The sequence below is a fragment of the Cinclus cinclus genome, chromosome 3, assembly GCF_963662255.1.
Source record: "Cinclus cinclus chromosome 3, bCinCin1.1, whole genome shotgun sequence".
Classification (NCBI taxonomy): domain Eukaryota; kingdom Metazoa; phylum Chordata; class Aves; order Passeriformes; family Cinclidae; genus Cinclus; species Cinclus cinclus.
In genome coordinates, this window is record NC_085048.1 from 53,182,781 (window position 1) to 53,206,945 (window position 24,165).

The following is a 24,165-nucleotide window of genomic DNA, read 5'->3' on the forward strand; positions in this document are numbered from 1 at the left end:
GCTTTTTTTAAATTTGTTTCCCAAGCACAACACACATTTTAAAAATAAAGCCTGCTGGCCTGTACAGATTTAGGTAGACTTAATATGGAGCAATATGTTCCCTGTTGTTTCACACTCCGTTCTTTCTTTTACCTAATATAAGATGTTTAAATGTTTTGGTGTGGACCTTAGTTACCTGCTTTCTGCTTGACATTCTGAAATTGATTAATGAAAGATATGAACTACGAAATTCTTATTAGACTTAAGTGGATACAGCAGTGGTGAAAAGTAGTGGCAAGAGACTTGTTTCAATTGTTAAGTAATGGTAATCCTTGCTCAATGACCTTGGGCATTCGTTCACCCCCCTGGAGAATGTTAGGACTATCTTTAGCTCTTCAGAAGTGAGATATCAACACCTTAGTTGGCACTTGGTGCAGCAGGAAAAAGCAGATTCCCTGTTAGCAAAAATTTTCAGAAATCAATTAAGTTCATGGAGCTACAGCAGCTCCTATCAGCAGGAGATCAGTTCTGAAACAGCTATGAGAAAGCAAGAGCAGCTGCAGTTAGTCGGAGGAAAGGTCTTTGCATCTCCAGCTGTGGCCAATGCCTCATGCGCATGGATTAGTGTAAGAATGCAAGCACACATCAATGCTGTCCTGCCCACCAACCCAGTATCCTGCAATTTGCACTCATTTCCTGAGCTAGAGAATGTCTCTGTTAGAGGATGAAATGTTGAATGGATTAGAAAATAGGCAGTTCTAAATACAAGATGATTTAATTATACTTAATTAAACCCTAACTAGAAGTTAATGCAAGAGATTATAAAACAATAACAAATGGACCTGCACAGCTAGGGCAAGGGTGGGAAGAGACAGATGAAAAAACATAATTCATACATTAATGAAGGACTTGATGGTAGTGGAGGACTGAAAGACAGTGTTGGATCTAATCTCTGTCCATTCCGAATTTCTAACAATTGTAGATCTAAGAAATTTTGCAATTGTGAAAAGGCTAATTTTTTCATATGACCAAGTGCAATAGGGTATTAAACTCACTGCTGTGTCAAAATAATAACTTACAACCTGTAGAGAGGTGTTATAGCAAAAAAAACCCACTCCCCGATTGTGTGTGATTAACTTGATACATGAGCATTATTTAAATATAAATTAGCATTTTAAAAGGCGTTTATGATGTGTTCTTGCTGTGTCTGGAAACTTGTATAACTTTGTGTAGGTCAAAGTCCTCATTTAAGATGGATTTTAAACAGCACTAAGTTAAGGTCAACATTTTTAATAATTTTTTCTCCTAATGCTATTGTGAAGTGGTAGCTTTTTTGTTAATATTTTTTCTTAGAGCTATAAAGTTAATTGTTGCTTCATTCTACACCATTTGCATTAAATCTAAGGCAGCATGAAACCCTGCTAAATATTAAAGAGTTTGAGATGAAAGCAGAAAATTGACACTGTTAGTCAAAACTTGGTTTATTAGGACCTAGCAGCCTGGCTTACACTAGAAATGGGGAGAAAATATACATTGCTAACAGAAACAGGGAAGGAAGGAACACATTCAATTAAAGGAAATTTATGTAGGTATATAAATCACATTAATCACACTCAGAAGACCTTGCATTTATCAATTACATATTAACTACTTGCAAAGGTTGATTCTTTCTGAGTTTTATAACTCCTTCTTATGTAAAGAATTCAAAAGACATTCAAAGGAAGTTAAAAGTTGGTATCCTGGATAAAATATAAAATTAAGCTAAGGTTTTCCAACCTCCTTGTAGAAATTCAAAATAACTTTTGAAAAGCCATTTAAACCAAGTAAGTAATAAAGAATAATAAAAAAATCCTAGATTTTATTAGATTCAAGATTCATATGCTGCTAGTAATGTGTAAAGATCCTAAAGCACCTGATGAAATTCTGAGATTTTACTGTTTAAGGTTGTAAAATTGCAATTATTTTTCAAACAATTGCATGCAACCCCAAAACTCAGGATGATTTCGTCATTCTCCTTCTGGGCTTTGATGCACATAGATAATGTCACTCTCCATTCTCCAAGGATAAAAATGAGGAAACATGAATAAATCAGTTGCTAGAAACTTAAACTGATTTATAATGGTTTTTGTAAATAATATTTCATTATTTGAGTATTATAGCTGTTTCACGTTATATATGTTTATCCTGACATTAGAGTAGGGAGTGCTTTCTTGTTTAGAAAATTGACATATGACAATTTTTACTGCAATCAAATGGGCTGTTTATTGAGAGATTCTGATGCAGCTGGAATGAGGGTTTGCGTATCTTCTCCATTTAGGCTATCTAAAATACAGCATACTTGCTATATGCATAAAAACACATACATTTGCCTGCACACACATAAACACAGACTCCTTCTTCTTTCAAGGTTAAACTGTTGGTCTGTCAAATCTTGTTCAGTGTTCTACATCTAAACTTTTCTCTACAAAAGACACCATTGCAATTCCAACTTTTTAGAAAGGCTCTTCAGCCCTCATGAAAGGATATTGATGTGTCCAGGGCTATATTGTCAACTGGAGATAGCCCAAAAGAGAGTAAGACTTACGCTCTTTTGAGAATAAGAAAAACATGGAGAACTGAGTTTTTTTAATGAAAAATGGATATAAATAAAATTATAAGGACTGAAGCAGATGTCTTAAGATATCTAAAAGCCAGCAGCTCTCTGAAGGGAAGGTATGGTGCTGGGTTAATGGTTGAACTTGATCTTTTAGGCTGAGTCAAGGAAAAGACTGCAGTCTATCACTAAACTTTTGGTTTTCAATTACTGATCTGTTGAAACATCAGTGTTCCCTTCCTTTAACTTGGTTGCTCTTTGATGATCTCTGTGTAATTTTTTTTCCTCTCAACTATGCCAGTGGCCTTTTCTGCTTCCTAATGATTTTTCAGTCCTGAAAATAAGAGCCAAATTTGATTCAGGGAATTGTCTGAAAGGTAATGGATGTATCCTTCCTTCTTTCATACTCAGAGAGAGTGAAGGTTGAAATAAATCTTTTTAAGAAAGGGCACTGTCAATCATCAAAGGTGAGTAGTATCCACTCCTGTAATAGCAAGCAGAAAAAACACACATAGTGCCCATTCACTGTAAGGTAAGGAATTTCTTTTTAAAAGGTCTCCATTGAATTGAAAAGTGTCAGTATTCGTAGGGAAAGTGGAAAAAAAAAAAAGAGGGGAACACTTTTAGCTAATGAGGTCAAGTGCATCTTCTGGAGAGGTACAAAAAAACCACAGATGAATTAGGTGACTAACATGGGCAAGAAGATAATTTTTCAGTAGAAATAGTTGGGTTTTTTTCACATTACTTTGTTTTATTTTATTACTATGTGTGGATACTTACTCTGTGTTCATCATATGCATTCATTATGATCACACTGGATATAATTTTGTAGCTTAACTTAGTGTATTTATTCCCCAAGCTTGTGAGTGTTGTATTACTTTTTAGGTGCCTCTTATTTTTCAGAACATTAAAATGAAGTTTGTGTAGGACAATAGTGTCACATGGTTTTCATGCTCAATTTGTTGTGCACTATGTTTTATAGCCAAAGATAAAGGAATATCTGATATTTCAAAAAGTGAATTTGTGAAGGGAATAGGAGGCTTTGTTTGAAATATGTGACTTTTACCTATATCCACATAGGACTTTCTGTAAAAAAAAGAATTGCAAAATATCTACATGATTAAGTGTCTGAAGTCGACAGGCCTGAGAACATTTAATCTCAGTGGAACTTTCCCTACCTGTGTGAATTCAAATTCATGTTATATTAATCACTCTCTCTATGTTAACATTCCTCATGGAACTGCAATGTTTTTTGATGATGAATCCTTCAAATGGGACTCTCTATATGACAGTCATAGGGCTTATGTCATTGTAAGATTGATGTTGATTCTTTCAGCACATGTAACCCTTGGGCAGTAGACTTGCCCTCTTTTTTTGACAGTTATTAATTCATCCACAGTAAATTTTCTCCATCATTCTGCCTTTAAAGCAGAGGTAATTCATGAATATAAGTGTCCATTTTTTTTTTCTTCCCATAAAAGATACAGTATATAAATTAATAATTGGCAGAAAAGATGCTGCCTCAAGTGGAAGGCACTGAACTTGTAGAAACAAGAAGTGAAAACCTATATAGTCTGCTGTAGAATAATGTATTTTTTCTAATCAGGATAATATATGGAGAATATATTTTCTAATATATTTTGTTTAAGGGAAAAAGCTATAAAGTCATGTTAAAAATGGCACATGATTGCAGCAACCACAAAGTTCATACCCACCTGCATTATCCTCACAATGGCTAAAGGATTTTTTTGTCACCTCCCATTAAGGCAAATTGAAGTTGAAAGAATAAATTCCCTTATGGAGGACTTAAAAAGCTATGCCGTATCTGCTTTTTCAGTCTTGGGCATCGGTTCACATCTTTCCTTTGCTCTCCAATCTCATTAGCTTGATTGCTCTTCCTCCTTCAGCCTTCTAAGAAGAAATGCAGGGTTTTTTTCATAGAAAATCATACCTAAGAAAGATAAGGACTTTGAACTTAAAGAAAAAAAAAAACTGAAAAGATGTTCAGAAAGGACCTCTTTTTTAAGATTATTTGAAACAAACTTGGTTTAATCTTAGGCTTTAATACAGCAGCACAGTTTTGTAGTTTTCAGAGATGAGTTCATATCAAGTTTTATTTTCACAGCGTGCATATGATACATTATGTGTGTATGTGCCTGCACATGAGTAGTGTTCCAATATATATGAGCGCATTGCCTCAAGTAGTAATCATCTGTGGGTAACCATGATGGTGATAACAAGTGTAGAATTGCTTTCATGGGTACAATAAAGAATGGCATGATAGATTTTTATCTACACTGTTTTTTTTAAGAAAAATCTGTCTTAAAGCATATTTGTTAATTAAGTGCTGTCTGTACTGTTTTGAAATACCTTTGTTCCTTGAGTAAAACAGTATTAAAATTCAGGGTTTGTGTTATACATACATACATTTAGTTACTGCTAACTAGCGTTCATTTCAATTAACATCAAACACAAATTTATTTCTCTAAAAGAAAACATAGGTATTTGTCAAAACTATGTTAGTTTGTCACACGTAGGGTTACCAGAAGAAAGGCTGCAAAAGCAAGCCAGGAAAGTGGCCATGAATTTAATCATGAGAAAGCATTGGCTTCAGAGGCAAAGTAATTCAAAATACGGTTTTCACTGCATGAAAATAGACAAAAATCTCAGGGTTCTGATTCACTGTTTTGTTTTCCTCTTTACCTGAAAAATGAAAGCGAAATGTAAGGAGTTGTTGGGGTTTTTTTCTATGATTACTGTTGGTGAATTTAGTACAGAGACACATTTATATACATCTATATCCCTTTTAATACTCAAATATTTATTCATACTGCTTTTGTTTTGATATGTGATCCTTAGAGGTCTGTATGATATGCAGCAAAATACTAAATAAGAATATATTATTGTTGCATTTATTATATCAAATGACAAGCCACCTCTGAAGAACAGATATTTGGCTTTGCAAAGCCTTGCATTTTCCTTAGAAAATAAAGACTTTTTTTTTCCAAAATATTGACTTCTTTACATTTTATTTCATTCAAAATCTTCCACTTAGAAACACTGGCTGTTATTAAAAGCAGTATATCCTGCCTGTCAGAATAATTTTGCCCAACAGATACTCCAGTTACAAAACTCCTTCATGCTTGAAACATTATGATATATTTCAGTTTCCTAAAGGATCCCAAAGTGCTTCTTCAGTCATAACTATGCTTGGAATTACTAGTGCAGCCATCACTGTGGTACAGTACTGTCAATAGTAATGTTGCAAACCAGTTAAGTACAGGGAGGTAGGAAAATAACCTTTGGCTGTATAGAATTGAAAGGGTTTTATTCTATTTGCTTTTGTGACAAACTTCAGACATAACATTCCTGGGCTGTTTTGCTTGGTGCTTTACAAACATGGAAACTAAAGGAAGTCTGAAATCAGGAATACTTGCAGTCTAACTTGTTGAACTGCACTAACAACATTTGGTTGTACCACTTGATGGCACTTGGAGATACATTTCAGTGGTGAACAAGGTGGGCTGGGTTAATGGTTTGCCTCAATTATCTTCAAGTTCTTTTTCAACCTTAATGATTCTGTGATACTTACAAAGACATAGAATTTAACTACTTCTTGCTGCTGTATGCACTATTTAAGCTTTTTCAGTAGAAAGTAAACACTTTAGGAGGCATCCATGGATTTTCATTTAAAGATCATCACACAGTGAGAGGTCCTCAGCAATATCACGTGCAAATATTGAATAGCCCTAAATGCCATTACAAAACTGAGGAAAATATTTTTAAGAAGAGCAGCTTTTAATTTGGACCTGAACAGTTGCTCTTGTTTTATAGTCCTGCATTTTTGTGTTTAATAATCCTTGCATGCTAGGATTTTGTTGCCATAGAAATATGAGCTTTTAGTTTTGCAAAATTATGCAAATTTTTTTTCTTGTTAAAATATTCATGAAGGAGTACAGTCAGAGAAGGGAGAGGAAGGGTCGTTTTTTGTGTTTTAATGGAACTGGTCTTTGACATAAATGTTCTAATTAGTCATTCATTCTAATATTACAGGAAGGCATTTATTGATATGACTACTGTAATTACAGTTTTCCCCTTTGGAACCACAGACCATGAAACTGGGAGACTAACATTTAATCAGTAAAATTAAGAATTACTTTCAGTTATGAGATTGTTGACAGCTGCAAGACCAGCAGTAAATAGTTTTTATTTAGAAACTTTTTATGAGGATATGTTACTTAGCATTATGTCTCAGAGTTGATGCAACTGATTACAATATCACTAGCATTCTGAAACATCTTCACAGTTGAAAAAGAAGTGGTATTTTTACCCAGACTTACACCATTTAGCAACTCTGGCCTGTTAAATTGGTGCTTATAGCGATCAGAGCAGCAGTTGCAGCAGCTGTTGAGTTTGTATTAATTGGTTTGTTTGGTTTTGGGGTTTTTTCATTCCTTTACTTCAACTGTATTCAGTCAGGGAGAAATATCTGCAACTGTGATGACATACAAGGTTAGTTTCTTTAAATGTCTTTCTATGATGCATGATTGCCATACTATGCTGCAGGGTCACAGCTTCTGGTATATTTTTTGCTGGATTGGTAGACTTCCAAAAGATTGAGATTTGCCTGCCATTACAGTAATAGATATGGGCAATAATTGTACATTAATTAGGTTATCACATCACTACTGGAAGTGTACGTCCCTGTTTTGTGTTTTTGAATCCTTGGTCTAGTTACAGCAGCTTGGGGAACAGTGGTTGGGAAGACACAGTCCCTAAGATCATAAGGAAAGCAAAGAAAAAGGAAGTGGGTAACCATATTAAGGTTATGTGCTTTGGTTCCTATGTTTAAGTAACTGTAACAAAGCAATCACATATTTTAAATTTTGCAACAGTTTATCATTAGAAAATATTTCAGACTTCGGGAGTGGTTGACCAGAGAGCTCTGTTTCTCTTCTCGAGTGAGAGAAAATGACAGCTGGGAATTATGGTAGAGATTTGAGAATTTGTAGAGTAAATGTCAACATTCATAAATACATTTCAGGAGACAGCATATAATCTTGCTGTACAAATTTTTCAATCAGTCACTGATTGCATTAACTTTTTCAGTGCTAAGTTCAGAAAGAGCAGCTGCTCAACATAAGTAGGAGTGGCAGCAGAGGGATCACAGGAGAGCTGATATTATTCAGTTCCCATCTTCGTTAGGAGCTGAGATTTATTCAATTTTTCATTTTACAGTTCCATGATATAATTGGATGTTTCAACATTATATATTAAACACAATGAGTAGTTCTATTTTATTTAGACATCCAAATAATACAGTCTAGTTCATCCAAGGAGGAAGAGAACTAGGGTTATGAAATGATTACTTTAATACAGTATCTCAGTAACAGTGAGACTGGGATGAGTTTATAGATATATACCAAAATTGTGACTTGAACTTCTGGAACAAGAAGGAAAAGGCACCAGGACCAAAAATCAAAAAGGTTTAAGTTGTCTGGTTACACTTGATCCAGTGATATTGTAACAAAAGCAAGGGATACTTCCAAGGGATGATTAAGGAAAATACTCATTAGATTTTAATGTCTTCTCCTGTTGGTGTTCTTTCTTCCCTCACATTTCCATTGTGTTTGAATCTGAATACATGGTATATCTCTGAAAGGTGCAAGGTATTCTTTCTATGGCCAAATGGTCAGAGGCTATGGAGGACTTTGATTAGTTAAGACTAATGAGTATTCTGGAATGGTCTCAGTTGCTCAGATATTGAGCATAAAATAGGGAAGAGACATGGTCAAGGTACATAACAAACAAAATTTAGCAGAATTTTCATTGTTCCTTATGAGTTGTGCTTACTCTTTGGACAGGTTTTGTCTCCTAAGCAAAAAATAGGGGAAAAAAAAGTAAACCCACAGATTTGATGGTTATTTCAATTGCTGGGGAAATTTTAAATATTAAGGTGTATTGTGAATATGTTGTTTCATTGTCCCATAAAACAACATACAATATTTGTGAATAAAACTCCTTTGAATAGGAATTTGAATAAAACTCCTTTTTCTTTTACTCAACTCTGCCTGAATGTATGATCATCAGGGTAAATACTAAAAATTAAAGAGCCTGGATCATAACATTCTGGATAAGATTCCAGGAAATAATGATTTGGAAACCTTGGCTGTTGGATTGATCTGTTTGAAGAAACTGAAGATGACAGTGAATAGTTTGAAATTCTAGCTTTTCCATTTGAATGATTCAATATTGTAGACATATTCTCAAGGAAAGCAATTGAACCAATCACTGATAAGTAGTCAGGCTACTTTATTTGAACGTATTCCCTCATTGGGTCTACTCCTCTGGAAGCAGTATTCTGAAAAACTGAAAATAAGTAGAATGTAGCATCAAATTATAAAGAAGAATTTTCAGTGTACTTAAGCAGGGAAACTAGGATTGTGAACTAGCTGGCATAGAGTTGGGGGAACTCTAGATGTCAGAGAGCTTGGGGAAAGAGTCCATTCTTTTGGGGGAAAAGTTTAACTTCCCTGTAAAGAAAACTGACTTTTTTTAAAAGCTAGCCAGAACTATACTGTCATTCAAATAAAACATGATTATTCTGCTCCCTGCTTTATCTGAAATATTGCTCTAATGCCTCAGAAGAGCTTTTATATCCTATCTAAATTCAATCTGTCTAAGAGAGGAGAGTCTATTTAATCTCTAATTGGATCTGGAGTAGAACTAACACATGCAATCTTTACTGAGAGCTATTACTAAATGAAGAAAGGTTTGACGTCTTCTCAGTGATGATTCTATTGGAATTCTTTTCTAGTCCCTGCCTTCCCTCACGCTACAACTAGCTTGAAGACTGGATCAGCAAAATCCAATTAAATATCATAAATTTACAGCTGGTACTTCTCCATAAAGAAGATAATTGTGCAGATGAGAGCGGAATTACTAGTGTAATATTTCCTTCAACACAAGTAAATTAAGTGAGAAAAAGCTGTCCTTGGTCCATTCCCTTCTACACTGAGTGGGCTGCTAGAGCACATGTGCACTTAGCCATCAGTTGAGATGGTACATTGTTCATGTCAAATCATATCACAACTGCTTAGGTGCCAATGAATTATGGACTAACTTTGTCACCGCAAATAAAGTGGGAAAAAATCTTATTTTTTTTAAAGGATTTCCTTCATGTGGGTAGTGCTCATATTCTGGTGGAAGATATCTCTACATTTGCTGAAATCCATGTCATAAAATAAATGTGTACCTAGAGAGTTTGTGAAGGTGAAAGAGTCTAAGTGTACTTCAACATTTTATTGTAGTTCTATTTCATGGAAATTCTAAAAGGCTAGCAGGGAATGTTAAACTGTGTATGTTATGATTCCATTACCTTCAAGCATAGTATCTAGTGGTAGATAGCACCATAGGAATATGACAGAGCCACTGGAAGCTGGGTGAACATCTGTGTAATTTCTCATAATCACGGCACCAAGCAAATAACATTCACAGGTGTATCAGGAAACAAGCAGGGTGTTTGTTTTGTGGATGTCTTCCAGACTAAGAAAACAGTATTATCTCTTAGAACCTTAAGTTACTATAACTGCTGTGAGACTCCTTGGTTTTTTATTCAGCTGTATGTGTGTTAACATTCTCCATGGAAATGTTCTGCCTATTCATGTTTGTAGCCTTTGTGCTTTTTTGCCCCCCATTTTAAAATTTTTCTGGTAGTGTTTGTTCATTTGGTATAGTTCTAATTGTATGACCATGTATATAATTATATAATAGCAAGTATAGTTCATGTTTTTCCAAATCCTTTTACCTTTCTATAAATTTATTGTAGCTATATTGGTCTAATAAAAATATTAACACTCTTTATAATGCTTGTCCCTCTAATACAGTATGTCAGTGACTGTATTTCTGCCACAACCACTAACAGTGAAGAGGGAAAAGATTTCAGCTTGTTGATATTTGTTGATGCTTAAGGATGGAGTTTGCTGGTGGACTTGGCAGTGTTGGATTAATGCTTGGACTTCAGTATCTTAAAGTTCTTTTCCAACATACATGAGTCTTATAATTCTATTTTATTTTATTTCACTAATTTTGAAGGTCTGATGTTGTTTGAGTATAAATCTAGTTTAATACAGTAATATAATTTTGGTTTGGAAGGTGTTGTGTTCTCTTGGATTAGACCTGACATCCAAGCACTTATTAGTTAATTCCATTGTTGTATAAATTTTACTACCAAACTCTGAGCAAGATGTATTTCTTTGTATTTCAATAATACACTTAGTGCATAATTATTTATTAATTTGCAGAATTTTATGTCTTCCAAGTTGCTTTTTAAATATAAATACAGTGTGGAATGATCTGAAGGTCATCCTTAGGTGGGCTCACCAACCAGCCATTTTCCTTTGACTCTGTGGAGATCTTCTTTCAGTTGCCTACTCGTGACCATGTAGTGCCATATCAAATGCCCCAGTTCATATTTAGGTGCTTTAATCACAAACTGACTCTCTTCTTAACTAACAGAAGAGCATTTTACTGCTTAATGAGATAAGGGATTGTAATCGGCACCCTGTTTAATGGAGATAGCTCATAATCTTCTGAAGTTACGTTTGGCAGATGTTCAGAAAAATGAGGCAGCTCCCAGTGCAGTGGACTAAGTGTTAAACCTTTACAGGAAGAGTTACAAGAGGTATTGGAGAGGCAGTGTGTGAACCTTCATGCAGGTACTCAAGAACAAAATGGAATCTAAATCTTTACAAGGAGATATTCTCCAATGACATTAGCAGGATAGATCCTGACAGCTTGCCTTGGGAAAGCATTGGCAGCACATTCACCAAGTGCAGGAAGAGAAAGACTTGTAAAGCTTGATTTCCATATGAAGAGATGCAAGCTTTTCTCAACTCTAGCCTTGATTATATTTGTAGAAATGTTGTTTGTTTTCAGTGCTGTAAGTATTTGTGGTTTACTATCACTTATCTTGGCTTAAAAGTAATATTAGTGGGACAAGAATATAGCATCAAAGCATGATTTACACAGGGTAATACGGGGTGTTTCCTCCTACCCCCAAGCTCTTTTGCTGTTGAGCATGGGCATTTATTCACAGGAAAGGAACCGTCTTTTCTGCTTCAGTTTTGGTTGACCCTCTCTTAGGGTGTGGTAAAAAAGTCTTGTCTGCTCTCTGGTTTTATCCTTAAGAGCATGTAACATAATAGTAGAGTACAGTTAACAGTGAACAATTTCAAAAAGCCCCAAAAACGTATCTGCAAGAAACTTCTTGGATTAGAACTAAAATAGCTGTAATTTCTCTCTCCTATGCTTGCTGTTTCTTTGGAAGTTCTGTGACTTTTCTTGAACATGTAGATTCTGCCTCCAAAGCTGTAAAGAAATATTTGATGCATTAATCTAAAAACAGGTGGGAGAGACAATGGGAATTCTGTGGAACTTCCTTGACATTTTTAGACAGCTGTTCTTGTCTCAACAATACATGCCTTTGTCCCCAGCAAGGCAAACATTTATGCCCTGTTCTCTTTGGTGTTGATGGTCTCAGATGACAGTCCTTGAAGCAGAACTCTGAATCTTTGGGTGATACAGAGAAAAAACATGAAAGTAGAGGGATCTCATGAGTATTCAATTTCTGTATTGCAGTTATATTTAAAATTCAGTGAAAAGCACTTTTTGCACAAGATGACATGCAGTGCATGGAATGACCTCTGAATTCCTTTGCCTGTGAATGAACTTGTACTTTAAATATGCAGAGGAAGGAAATTCCCATTGCAAACAATGACAAAAGGAAGTAGTGCTTTTTGGTTTATGTAAGTTTGAGGGGTTTTTTTAATCTGTGTTGGTATTATAGAGCATACAAGGTAAATACATATTCTGAACTGTGAGGTATTCTCTACAGTAACTTCCTTTTGGGGCCCTTGTCTTCAGTGTGTGATCCTGTTTGTGATATGCATATCTTGCCAGTTGCAGCAGTGAAACTTGGACTGCTGTGGCTAGTGGAGACCTCGAGAGACTTAGTCATAGTTCAACTCTTAGGCATCATATCCAGAGTATCTCTGACATGTTGAACTGCTGCTAATAAATGAACAGCTTCAATAGCATTTTCATGTAATTTGATAGTGTTTTGACTGTCCTTACAATCAGCTTTCTGTATAGTCAGGCTGAATCTTCTTCATGCCTTCCCTGCAGTGGCCCCAGGTAAACAATGGCCGCTGCATTTTTCCAGACTTCTAAGTTTTGGCATATTATTTTCCTATATCCTCTGACTTTTCTATTTTTTGGACTAGGCAGCCCACCCCTTTCCTCTTGTGTTTCCTGTTGGTTATATATTAGGAGTCCCTAATCCATTCTAGCTGCCTTTCCTTTAGGGCCCTTTCTTTTTATTTTCCTTTTTTTTTTTTTTTTCTTGCTTTGTTACCTATCAGTTTCTGTGTCAGATTTTTATATACTAAGGTAAAGGTTATGTAGCTGGGAAAAAGTAAAACCTGTCTTGGTACATAATTTTTATGGGTTGCCCGAAACTGCCTAATCTTTGCTTTCGCATTATTTTCACTTTCTTGAATCTTTGTTGTTAGTCTGAACTTGAAATAGAAATGATTAAATTCTGCAAAAGTTGCTCATCTAAAATGTTTGCCTACAGCTGAAAGAAATTCCAGATATTTCTTGCAGCATTTCAGATACCTAGATTTTCTACATTCCTCTTGCACTTACAAACCATTGCTTAGGCTTGACCACAGGCAAAACAAAAATGCTGGAGCAGCTGTATCCAAGGAAAAATAAAATCTTTTCATGTTGTTATGGTCAAGGCTTTTAAGTTGTTGCATTGGTCCCAGCAGGTTTGCTCACTGTGTAGATAAACATGTGATGCTAGTATTTGCCAGTGACTGAACTAGAAGGAGTTGCAGAATCCATCAAGGGTGGAGAGGCCTTACAGAGAGACCTAGACAGGATAGAGAGCTGGGCCATCACCAGCAAAATCCAACAAAAGTAAGGGCTGGATTCTACCCCTGGGATTGGGGACAGAATTACTTATACACACAAATGGTGAGGTAAGAGGCTGGAGAGCAGCCCCGTGGAAAGGGACCTGGGGGTCCTGGTCCATGGCCAGTTGAACACGAGTCAGCAGTGCCCTGGCAGCCAGGAGGGACAACCCTGACCTGGGGGGCATCAGGGACAGCATCACAGCCGGGCAAGGGAGGGGATTGTCCTGCTCTGCTCTGAGCTGGGGAAGCCTCACTTCAAGCAGTGTGTGCACTTCTGGGCACCTCGAGGTCATCAGACTACTGAAGTGTATCAAGAGGAGAGCGACCAAGTTAGTATGGAGTGCCTTCCAGCTTGAGATATTCTATGATTCTATGATCTTACTATTCTATGGTCCAAGATCCATGTTATGAATTGGAGGGAATTTTCTGACTTTAACCTAACAAATAGCTATACAGCTGCAGATGTGGGGTTTTTATATACCTTTATCACTAATTCAGAATCAGTTGATTTCCAAGCCTTAAATGCTGGAATGTTTTTTCACCCCTTGAATTAGATTCACCATAAAATAATGAAGACATTGACTTTCACTGCTTTCTGTTACTGCATGCAAAAGCATCCAGTATGATAAACGAATATGTCTTTGAGAATAACCAGATTATTCTCTTTGTAAAAAACACAAATTTGCTCTGTGCTCAGCAATAGGCATTGGAAGGGCAGAAGAATCCCTGTGATTTTTATATTCTCTGAGTGGAACCTCACATTGCAATGAATTAGGAGGCAGACACATGTAAAACCCAAAATGTAGCTCTTGCAGAATTTGATTTACTTATGCTGCTTCCAATCAATTAAAAGAAAGCACTGTTTCTGTGCTGAACTCTGTCATTCAAGTCTGAAGCTTTTGATTTGCATCGTACTACATTCCATTTTTAATGGGATAGCTTGTGTCAATGCCATGATTCTGGGGGCTAAAAGAGCATGGAATAAAATATATTGCTGTGACACAAGAGCCTGGTCATTGACCTCTCACACTGTGGGCTGGGTCAACTGAGCTAAAGGGTTGAAACATTGTTTTAAAGTAAATTTACTTGACTCCATCAGGGAAAATTCTTACTTTATTTTAGGTTATAGTTCATTCTAAGAAAAACATCACAGCATTTTTTATTTTTTTTCCTATTTTGGTAGTTTGATCCATCAATGAAACTGAAGTTACTGAATTTTCTGTAATTTGCTAAAATTGCTGGTATAGAGACCAGCATAAATGAGGACCATATAATTGAACAAATACACTGAATGTCTAGTGCAAGTGTCTAGTGGAAATTTGCATAGATTCCTTATCTGTTTCTGATTTCTCTGTAAGTGTGTGGCTTTAAGGAATTAACAGCCTTCAACAGCTGTAATCCTCAGGGATCTGCATGTGGTTTTGCAACAGAAGTCTGCTTGTGCTCAAGAAAACTTCCCTCAAATGGTTAAGGCACATTTTCTTTTATTTAATTAGATATTTTTTTCTGTCTTTTTATTCCCCAGGTAGCAGCAGCTGGAGGACATCTGAAATTTACAGTCTCCTATGATGTCTCAGAAGAAGAAGAGGAAGAAACAGCTAAATTGATGGTTCAATCTGATGTCATCATAGAGGTAAAGTATTTTTGGCCAAAGAAAGAAATAAAGAAAAGAAAGAAAAAGAAAGAGACAACAAAAGAAAGAGAAAATGGCCTGCTTTTTCAGATGTTCGATGTGAAGTCTGGTGGTTAAGGGCACAAAACAGAAGGGTGCACATACTTTCAGCTGATTTCTTGTGTGAGAAAATGGATACACTTCAGAATACTCAAGAAGTCTCTGGTATTATTGCAGTAGCTTAGAAAACTATAAAGCTTCCTGTTCATCAATGAAGAAATAGAATAGTTGGTCGTTTGAGGTCACACTTTGACATTCCTTCAGTAGATCTGTTCTTTTGCACCTCAGCATTATATGAATTTACTTTTGCCTATGTAGAGCCATGTGCCATGACATTAGGTTTTATCTGAATAACCCAAACTTTCTTCTCCACTGCTTTTCAACTCTATCAAGCAAGCCAATTTCAGGTTTATGAAAAGTGAATATTCCTGATATTTTTTATTCCTGTAAAATATATTATTCAATAAATCATGTATCCCAATGGGCTTTTATTTTTCATTACTTTTTTCACGTTTAAATCTCACTTTCATGGCTCTCTCCAGGGAGGTGACTTGAAAATCAGCACTCCAAAAGGGATAGTTCACCTGCAGCCTTCTGAAGAGCACACTGAAGAAATTGTGCTGAAACCAGAGTCTTTCTCAGTGCATGGCACCGATGTTCCAGTCAGCAGGAGGGAGTTCATGACTATCCTTGCAAACGTGAAGAGGATCCTCATAAGAGCCACATACAGCAATGGGATGAATGCCATCTACAGGTGAATGTGGGGAACGGGTCCCTTTCCTACAGGCAGCTTCTCAAAAGAGTGGTTTTCTCTCTTCAGAGAAAAAGGCTGATGTAATTTAAAGCACTTTAATTTATTACCATGAAATCCATAGCATTCATTTACACTTTCAAACTTTTTTAGTATGTTTTTCATTTTGGGGAGACAGGAGGAGAAAGGCAACAGAAAGAAGCAGCTTTTTTAAAAAATGAAATTACATTGACTATTAAGGCATGAATGACAGTTTTATAAATATGCTTATTTTGTGAACACAGTAATTCCCATGTATATGGTAAATCATGGAAACCGGTAATAACATGTTGAAGTAGGAAATGATATATTGCTTATATATTGTTTTTCCCATTTAATGACCATGCAGGGCCACATTAACAGTGAACCAGAGAATAATATCCTGAGTCTCCAAGCTGGAAAAGTGCCTCAAGGGGAATTTTCTATGCTTTTAATCAGTACCACACATAGAACTGGCTAATCCCAAAGCCTTTCTCTTGATTTATGTCAGGATGCTGCATGGACTGCTCAGATTCACTGATTTGATGTGAACTCTTCAGAGTCCTCTGATAAAATTAAAGACATATGAGATGATGCAGTTGTTCTATTTCAGTTGCTGCAGTGTGTTTGAAACTTTAAAACTCATCTTGCATTTCAAATTTTCCTAAGTGTATGAAAAAATACTCCAGATGGGCTAGAAGAAAACTTCTCTCCTGATACATTAATAGTTAGGTGGCATAAGTAATATTTTTAAGATGTGTAATGAAATTGATTGCATGGTAGCTTTTTACTCACAAGGCATGAAACCTGAAATGCTCTCTAATCTACACATCAGTTGATTCAGTGGCATAAGCCAATTTGGAATGGAGGGAGCTGATAGCACATTTAGTGATTATTTGCTGAGAGCACAGACACAGTTTTTGCTGCTGTGAAATTTCTTAAGCAATCTAACCATAATTTGAATACTTAGGTAATTAAAATATATCCTAAATTGAAAGGCAGGTTGTGTCAACAGCATGCAGTTTTCTGATTTGAGATTTAGCAGTGTAAATTTTTTCCCTGCAAAAGAATTCATACCTCTTCAGTCTCTGTCTTTTCCTGTGGTTAATTAATATGTATTACATCTCTGTAAGTAAGTTTGCGAATTATAACTAGTTTGAGTTTGGGCCAAACTGCTTCCTAATTTACTCATTCAGTCATCAACCTTGTATTCTTTTGCATCTTCTTGCATCCAGTTTGAAAGCCTTCCATGGTCCCTCAGCTTCCCATGCTGGTTTTTGAGGAGAGCCAAAACACCAGGCCAAAACACCTCTTATGCATTATGAGTAGATTGTGAGAAGTTGTTAATTCACACCTTACAGCTGAGACTAGTGGGAGATCAGTGAGTGATGATCCTCTGCTTTCTTCTCATTCAAATAAAAAAACCCCAAACCATTATTCAAAATTTTCCAAACTAAAGGAGTGCAGGAAATTTTGGGGTGAACAGTAGGGGCGTTGGTACTGTTTTTAAAGCAGATATGTAAGGTTGACTTTCTTTGGGTCAGAAGTCTTACTGAGTAGTATGGGAAATGCAAACTCTTAAAGGAGATATGTGTAATTGACTTTCCTTGGACAAAGGTGTTACTAAGTATTATGGGAAATGCAAGCTTTGGTTATCAGAGGTTCACATATATTTGAGCACTGACATTTTTACTAGGAGAAGAGGGGCTCTCCTACAGAAAGCATTTTGGCTGGACAGTTGTGAAGAAAGTGCACTGCTGGATGTGTAAGGGCTGCATCCTGCCTATACTGTGGAACAGTGTGGGTGGGATGGATGAGATCCCCTCTGGGCAACAGTGTAGAGCTCAGGTAAGCACACACACACAGAACTGGCTCAATCTATAGAATGTACCTTGTAAGTAAGATATGGCAGAGCTGTCTGGCAAATTTGGAAGACTATGCATCACTGCATGAATTCCAGATTACTGCTTTAGCCATTTGGTCATGTGTGCTGCCTCACTGTTTTGCAGTCTTGTTCATATTCAGCCTTTGGGAACAGTTTAGTGGTGTGTTATAGATAATTTTCTGAGAGCATTAGTTTAAAATATTCTTTGAGAAGAGCTCTGCAACGCACATATCATTTAAGCTTTGCATGTTGGTAGCCATCAGCTTCTAGGTGTAGTGACATTACAGTGAAGATTGGTCCCTTAAAGACAGTAAGTCAAAAAGGAGCTTGGGATAGGAACTGAAGTGGTTTTGAAGAGTATCTGTTTTGCTAGAAATGGTCTTAATATTGCTGGTACATTTCTAGCTGTCTCTCTGATGTCTCTTACCAGAGAAGAATGCAGTGGTTTCTGTATTACTGTGGAATAAAGTAAACAATTTTATTGAGTGCTCTCAGGGTGCTCATTGTGGTTTAGCATGACAGAAGAGAGGATGTGAAATTTCAATCACAATTAAACAGATTTAGTTTTTCGTCTTTAAGTGTAGCAATGATAGTTTCACCTGTTAGGGTGGGATTTATGACGTGAAGTCTCCTCAGAACAGTTAATGTTCCCAGGCACCTGTTGTAGCAGCAAAAGCATCTACTGCCATTCAGCCCTGCTCATGATCTGCTGTGTGGGGATATTGATAATTTTCAGGATGTGCCTCATTACTGACTGTTTTATATTCTCTTTGACTTTCACTCATGCTAAAACATACTAGGTGCAAAGCTGTGCTCCTAACACTTAATATCATGTAAAATTACCCTTTTATCCATATTCTGCCCATTTAGTTCTTCAGGGAAAGTGTTGACCCAATGAAGAAGATGCTCTTTGTGATATCTAGGGCTGATTAAGGACTCCAAAGGAAGACATTTTTGAAAATAAGTAGTGAAAACCTAAGCTTTAATAGATAAGTAGATATGAACTAAAAGGTTTTTATTGTCTTTAAACAGGTATTTGCAGTGGCCAGATGGATATTCCTCTGAGAGGGTTAAGGGGGTCTGGCAGAGAGACAGAAGTATTACAGGGTTATTAGATCCATTATGAATGACAATTTCTGCCTCAAAGCACCAGCAGAATTATGCAACATACTAATTAGAGATTGCTGCATTAAGCAACCTCTTCATTTAAGTACTGAAAGTTTTCAAAATGGATGATGTCACCACATATGTAAGGATTCCAAGGGTGCTATTATAATCTGTGCTTAAAAAGGGACCAGAATGGAGGCATAAAGTAACTTTCTTGCAGTCATGTACGGAGAGACTTAAAAATTCAATGGAGCTGTCTCCAGCTGGCAAGAGCTTTAATTTAAAGATCCTACATTTACCCTTGTTTAGCTTAACCTACGAGAAACATTAGTTAATCTGTTATGCTTTCAGGTGTCCACAATATTAATGCAGTAATGCTGGGTTGGACTCAAGCATGGTTTTGTGTCCATTTTTTTGATAATTTTAAGCTTCCAGAGTTGTTATTGCTCTATGGCATAATTAAGAAGCTTTCTTATATGAGTGGACAATTAGATGATCAGGATAAAAACTGAGAGTACAGAAAGGCAGAAATCAATCTGAAAGTGAACCCAGCTTCTGGGTTTAAAACCTAGTCCTCCTCTAACTTGAGAGAACTTCTGAACAGTTGCAGTTAAGTCCATCTGTGATAGAAGCAACAGGCCAAGTAAAGATAACTCTCTCTTACTGTTTTGTTTGATCTAATACTGTTAGCTTGTGCTTCAAAGAAAGTTTAGTAGCACTGTTTATTCAGTTTCGATATCAAGACTGGTCGCTGATGGTAAGTGTTGCAAACATGCAGATACGCACTGGAAACTGGAAACTGGAGTGCTAAAGAGAATAGATTTCTTGCAACCACATGGGGAGGAGTCAGTGCTAGACACAAGGAGAAAGAGGGAACAAGAAGCCAAGGTTTTTTTTTCCATATGTAGAATTGGCTCCAAGACAAATGAGCAATGTTTGGGTCACTACTTCATGTGCCTTATGTAGCCAATGTGATTCAGACGCCTGGCACAGCAGACAGTAAACTATGCTGATAGTGCCTGAAACGTCCCCTTCCTTTTTAATCTTGTTTGTTTTTAGAAGCCAACAGTTGCCTGCTGACAGTAACAGTCAGCTTAAATATTTGGTCTTGATGTCTAATCTCAAATTGTTCATGCATCTCCAGGATCCAGTGCCCCATTACTGCCAGCATTATGTATTTTACTGAATGCAGAATGGCATTGAGGAATCAAAATTGCAACATCAAAATTGGAGAAAAGAAAATCACTGCAGCTTTCTTCACTGAGTAACTGTTAATGCTAAAAACTGTTAAACACATTAAAATCCCATTTAGCAAATAGCAGAATGTAATGAAAATTGGAGCAATTCAGTGAATACAAATGTGGGATAATACTGGGTGGATTGTTTCTGTGTGTTAGTGCTTCTCTTTGTTCCAAGATCAATGCTTAGAGGAAACTAGCTGTAGCTCAAAGGAGAAATAAAATTTGACCTTTTATTAAACAACTGTTTCTTCATTTAGTGATCTTTTCCTAAAAATTTTAGATATTTTACTTTTAAAGTAATCGCTATTGTATATATAATATCCTAGAGATTGGTTATCTTATTGTAAAGAAAATTCAAATGAAAGATTGCAAAATAAATGTACAGCAATGGAGCAAAGGGGAATATAGTGAAAAGTGAGAGAGATTTTACTGAAGATCTGGATAAGAATAAGCATCCTTCTCTTTAAACAGTACCAAGAACCTTTTACAGAAGTTCTAGTATAACCAAATCAGATTGAAGTTTCTAACTGCATTATGCCCAATGGTAGTCCCTCCAAAGTCCAGTCATATTCCTAGTGGTGGTAGAATTTCTATTTTTCTGAATCTTCTATCTTAATTTCAGAAGTCCCTCCTTTTCTTCCCCATTACCTTTCATATTTAACTTGTTTGGAGCAGTCATAAAAATCAAGTGCGAAAATATTCTGTTTTAAGCTTTCCTCCAGCTGCTGAAGTAACAACAAAATATTTTTCTTGGATGTTTTCTTTTCCAAGGTCATCCAAATAATTTTCAGGATTTTTTTGCAGCCAAAATATAAATGCCCTATTATGAAGGGGGAAAAAAAAACCTTTTTTATTTTAATGTCATGAATATGTCATGAATAAAAGGTATTTTCTGCTGAAGATAACTTCAAAACAAGCTCTTCAAGTAGCTCTAGTTATCAAACACTCTGTTAAGATTACTGGGTGAAAATAGAACTAATTTAGCCTCTGTAATACATTAATATTCCTTGAATTCTCATAAGCATTAAACTCCCAAATCCCAGTTTCTCTTCACAGAAGGATACTCTTGAGGTAAATTACATCTTTCTCTCATCATACTTCCATGATTTTGAAATAAAAATCATGGTCGCTGTTCACTAAACAACAGCTTTTTAGTACTTCTTTCTCTGGCACTGAGGAGACCAGGTAATATGGCAGAAAATTTCCTTTTTGTTTCATGTACATACATATTTCTTTCATATACATATACTTAGATCCTCAGTCCTTCTGGACAGGGCTGACATCTTTTCCAGAGGTCAAATCTCAAGAGTAAAAATGGAGATGTATATCCAAAACTCAGTAATGTAATATTTTAGAAAGCTGGGCTAGTGGTTCATAAATTTTGAAGACCCTGCTTAATGTCAGATTTTCTCTATATGCAGCTGCAATGCATGTTGGCACATGTGGCTTACAGGCCAGGAATAGCCTTCTATCTCCTGGTACAGTGCTGTAAGACTTTTTAAATCTATTTTTATCAGTGGGTATCTGACCATCTCCATCACATGATGAACAAAAATAGTAACAAGCCTACAGACATATAGTTTAGGAAGAAATAGATGAATATGAAGACCTCCTTATTTTTAAGCAGGAAAACAGAAACAAGCCACTGCATGTCACTATAAAGTGTTTGTTGTGTTCAGCTACACATATCCATCTGATTTGATGTTTTGCCTGTTTAATTTCTGTTTCATCCAGACTAAGAAATGTTATTATGGAAGCTGCTGACCACACTTCAAGGGGGAGAAGGGTAGCATCTGCAGTGGAGTTGTGTGAGTGTCCTCCAGGCTATGATGGTACCTCCTGTGAGGTGAGTATCATGATGTAGTCTAGTTCAATGTTGCTAACACTGTGATAGCTGGAAGAAGACAGTAGACTTGTGTTGGCAGAGAATACAAAGAGAGCTGTCCCTTCTTGCTAGGAATTTGCCATAGCTTGACTAGATACCTTATTTCCAGGTGATGGTTCATTATATCTGATAATATTTAAAATCTGAAGTTTTACACCCCCATAATGATTTCCTACTTATGAAAAGACATTTTGGTTCATAAAAAGGAAATGGGAACAATATTTGTACTCTTTAGCCAAATGATAATACAAATGGATGAGCACAACTAGAAGGAAAATGGCAGTTATCTGACCTGTGCACAACAAAGATGGATCGATTTATTTGAGTTAATGGGGTTTAGTTTCTTTTGTTTTCCCAGGGCTTTGCCATTTGCCTTGGAGCTGTTGTGAATTGCACATGTTCTTCTGTGTCACTTTATTTTGCTCCTGTAACAGATAATAATGTAAGCACATGCTTGGAAAAACACCCACTTCCCTAACAAATTCATTTGTTCACACAGAATGTGTTCATACAAGTATATGTATGATTAACTACATCACATGGGCATTGCTTGGGGTAAATAGAAGCCAAAAAACATTCTTCAAAAGTTTTGCCTTTAAGGAAATAGTTTCAAACACCAAGATGTTCTGTTTCACAAAACTACAAACAGCATGCCATTTACACAGGCACTCTAGGCATTTGCTTGTCAACTCTCTTTTTCTTTAAAAAATTTCATGCTTATATGTGATATTTAGGGTTTAGAGTCTAGTCTCATGCCAAGTGTGGTTGGTTGTTGCTGGGGCTAGATGAACTAATGCAGAAAGAAAGCCTGAAGGAATTAATGGATATTCCTATCACTTCCAAAATGGTACAGATAGAAAAATAACTGGAGACGAATAGTTTTTACCTCAGCTGAGAAATAATTTTAAAGCCTGGCCATTGTCTGTCTGCTCAATTATTTCAAGAAAAATGCTAGATGCAGTATTGCTGTGTTTCACACTTTTTTCACTTGTTCATTTATTCTCCCAGTGCAGATTTAAGCATGATATCCAAGAGAGTAATTGGAAAAGCCCTGATTGCAGTTATTTCAGTATCTACTTTTGTTGTAGAAGGTGAAGGGTTTGGGTAGAATTCCTGTCTTGGTGTTGCTGAAATTGTCTGTCCAACATTATGTCCTTCATTGTTAAACCTCTTCAATCATAAACAGTCCCTGAAATCTGATACATACCCAGGGTCATACTCCACGAGAGAAAGCATATAGATGTAGCTGCAAATTTAAAGTTTCTATGTATGCTAGTGGGCATAGAAAAAGAAAAAGGTGAAGTTTAAGATTTCCAGACAGACGCTAGTTAAGAAAGTCTGGAAAGAGAAGTCGAAAATGTATTTTTTTTTCCCAGTTACTGTTTTTTGTTTCTTCTGCTGTATACTTTCAGCCTTGTTCAACATTTTACTTCTGCCAGTTTCAACCAAGCAGAGTTGTAATTTTTATTGATTTTGTGCAGTTTTTTAGTTTCATTTTCTTTTCATTATTTATTTTAACGTATGTATGTGTCTCCAGCATAATGATGATGTGGTACCTGGCATAGATGCTGCCACACTAAAAACAACTATTATTTTATTATTTTCATGCTATGAATGTTTTGACATGATCTTCCAAAGACAACCAACCCCATTTAAATTATGCTGTCTCTTTTAAGATTTTCCATTATATAAATTTGGAATTTATTTTTTAAAAGACCAAATAAAATGCATACATTTTTGTATGTGTAGAAACACAGAATTCCAACCCACAGGTGGAGCAGAGAAAATGTTAAATTTCTAATACCAGTTGGACCCCTTTGTGATAGTTCTACTTTTCTCCACTCATTAATTTTCTTGCCTTTGTCAACATCTTCACATCTAATTGCTCTTCTCCCTCAAATTTGTTCCCATTCTCTGTCCCCTTTTACTTTTGCTCCAGAAGGAGTTGTGTTTAACTTACATCATTATGATGATCAAGAACTTTCCCAGCTGTTGAATGTTACATAATTTCTTTTCTTAAGATCTCAACCTGTAATCTTTTATTTCCCTCAAATT

General features: G+C 36.1%; 1 protein-coding gene across 1 annotated transcript in view; it reads left to right on the top strand.

Annotated features, from left to right (window-relative positions):
- The window catches only part of LAMA2 (laminin subunit alpha 2), a gene marked incomplete at its 5' end in the record, with an annotated part of 255,146 nt that overhangs the window by 83,788 nt on the left and 147,193 nt on the right, over positions 1 to 24,165 (top strand). Inside the window, 3 exons of the mRNA XM_062488976.1 lie at positions 15,077 to 15,184; positions 15,766 to 15,977; positions 21,960 to 22,071. Coding sequence (XP_062344960.1) covers positions 15,077 to 15,184; positions 15,766 to 15,977; positions 21,960 to 22,071 — 432 coding nt within the window. The remainder of the gene's footprint in view (positions 1 to 15,076; positions 15,185 to 15,765; positions 15,978 to 21,959; positions 22,072 to 24,165) is intronic.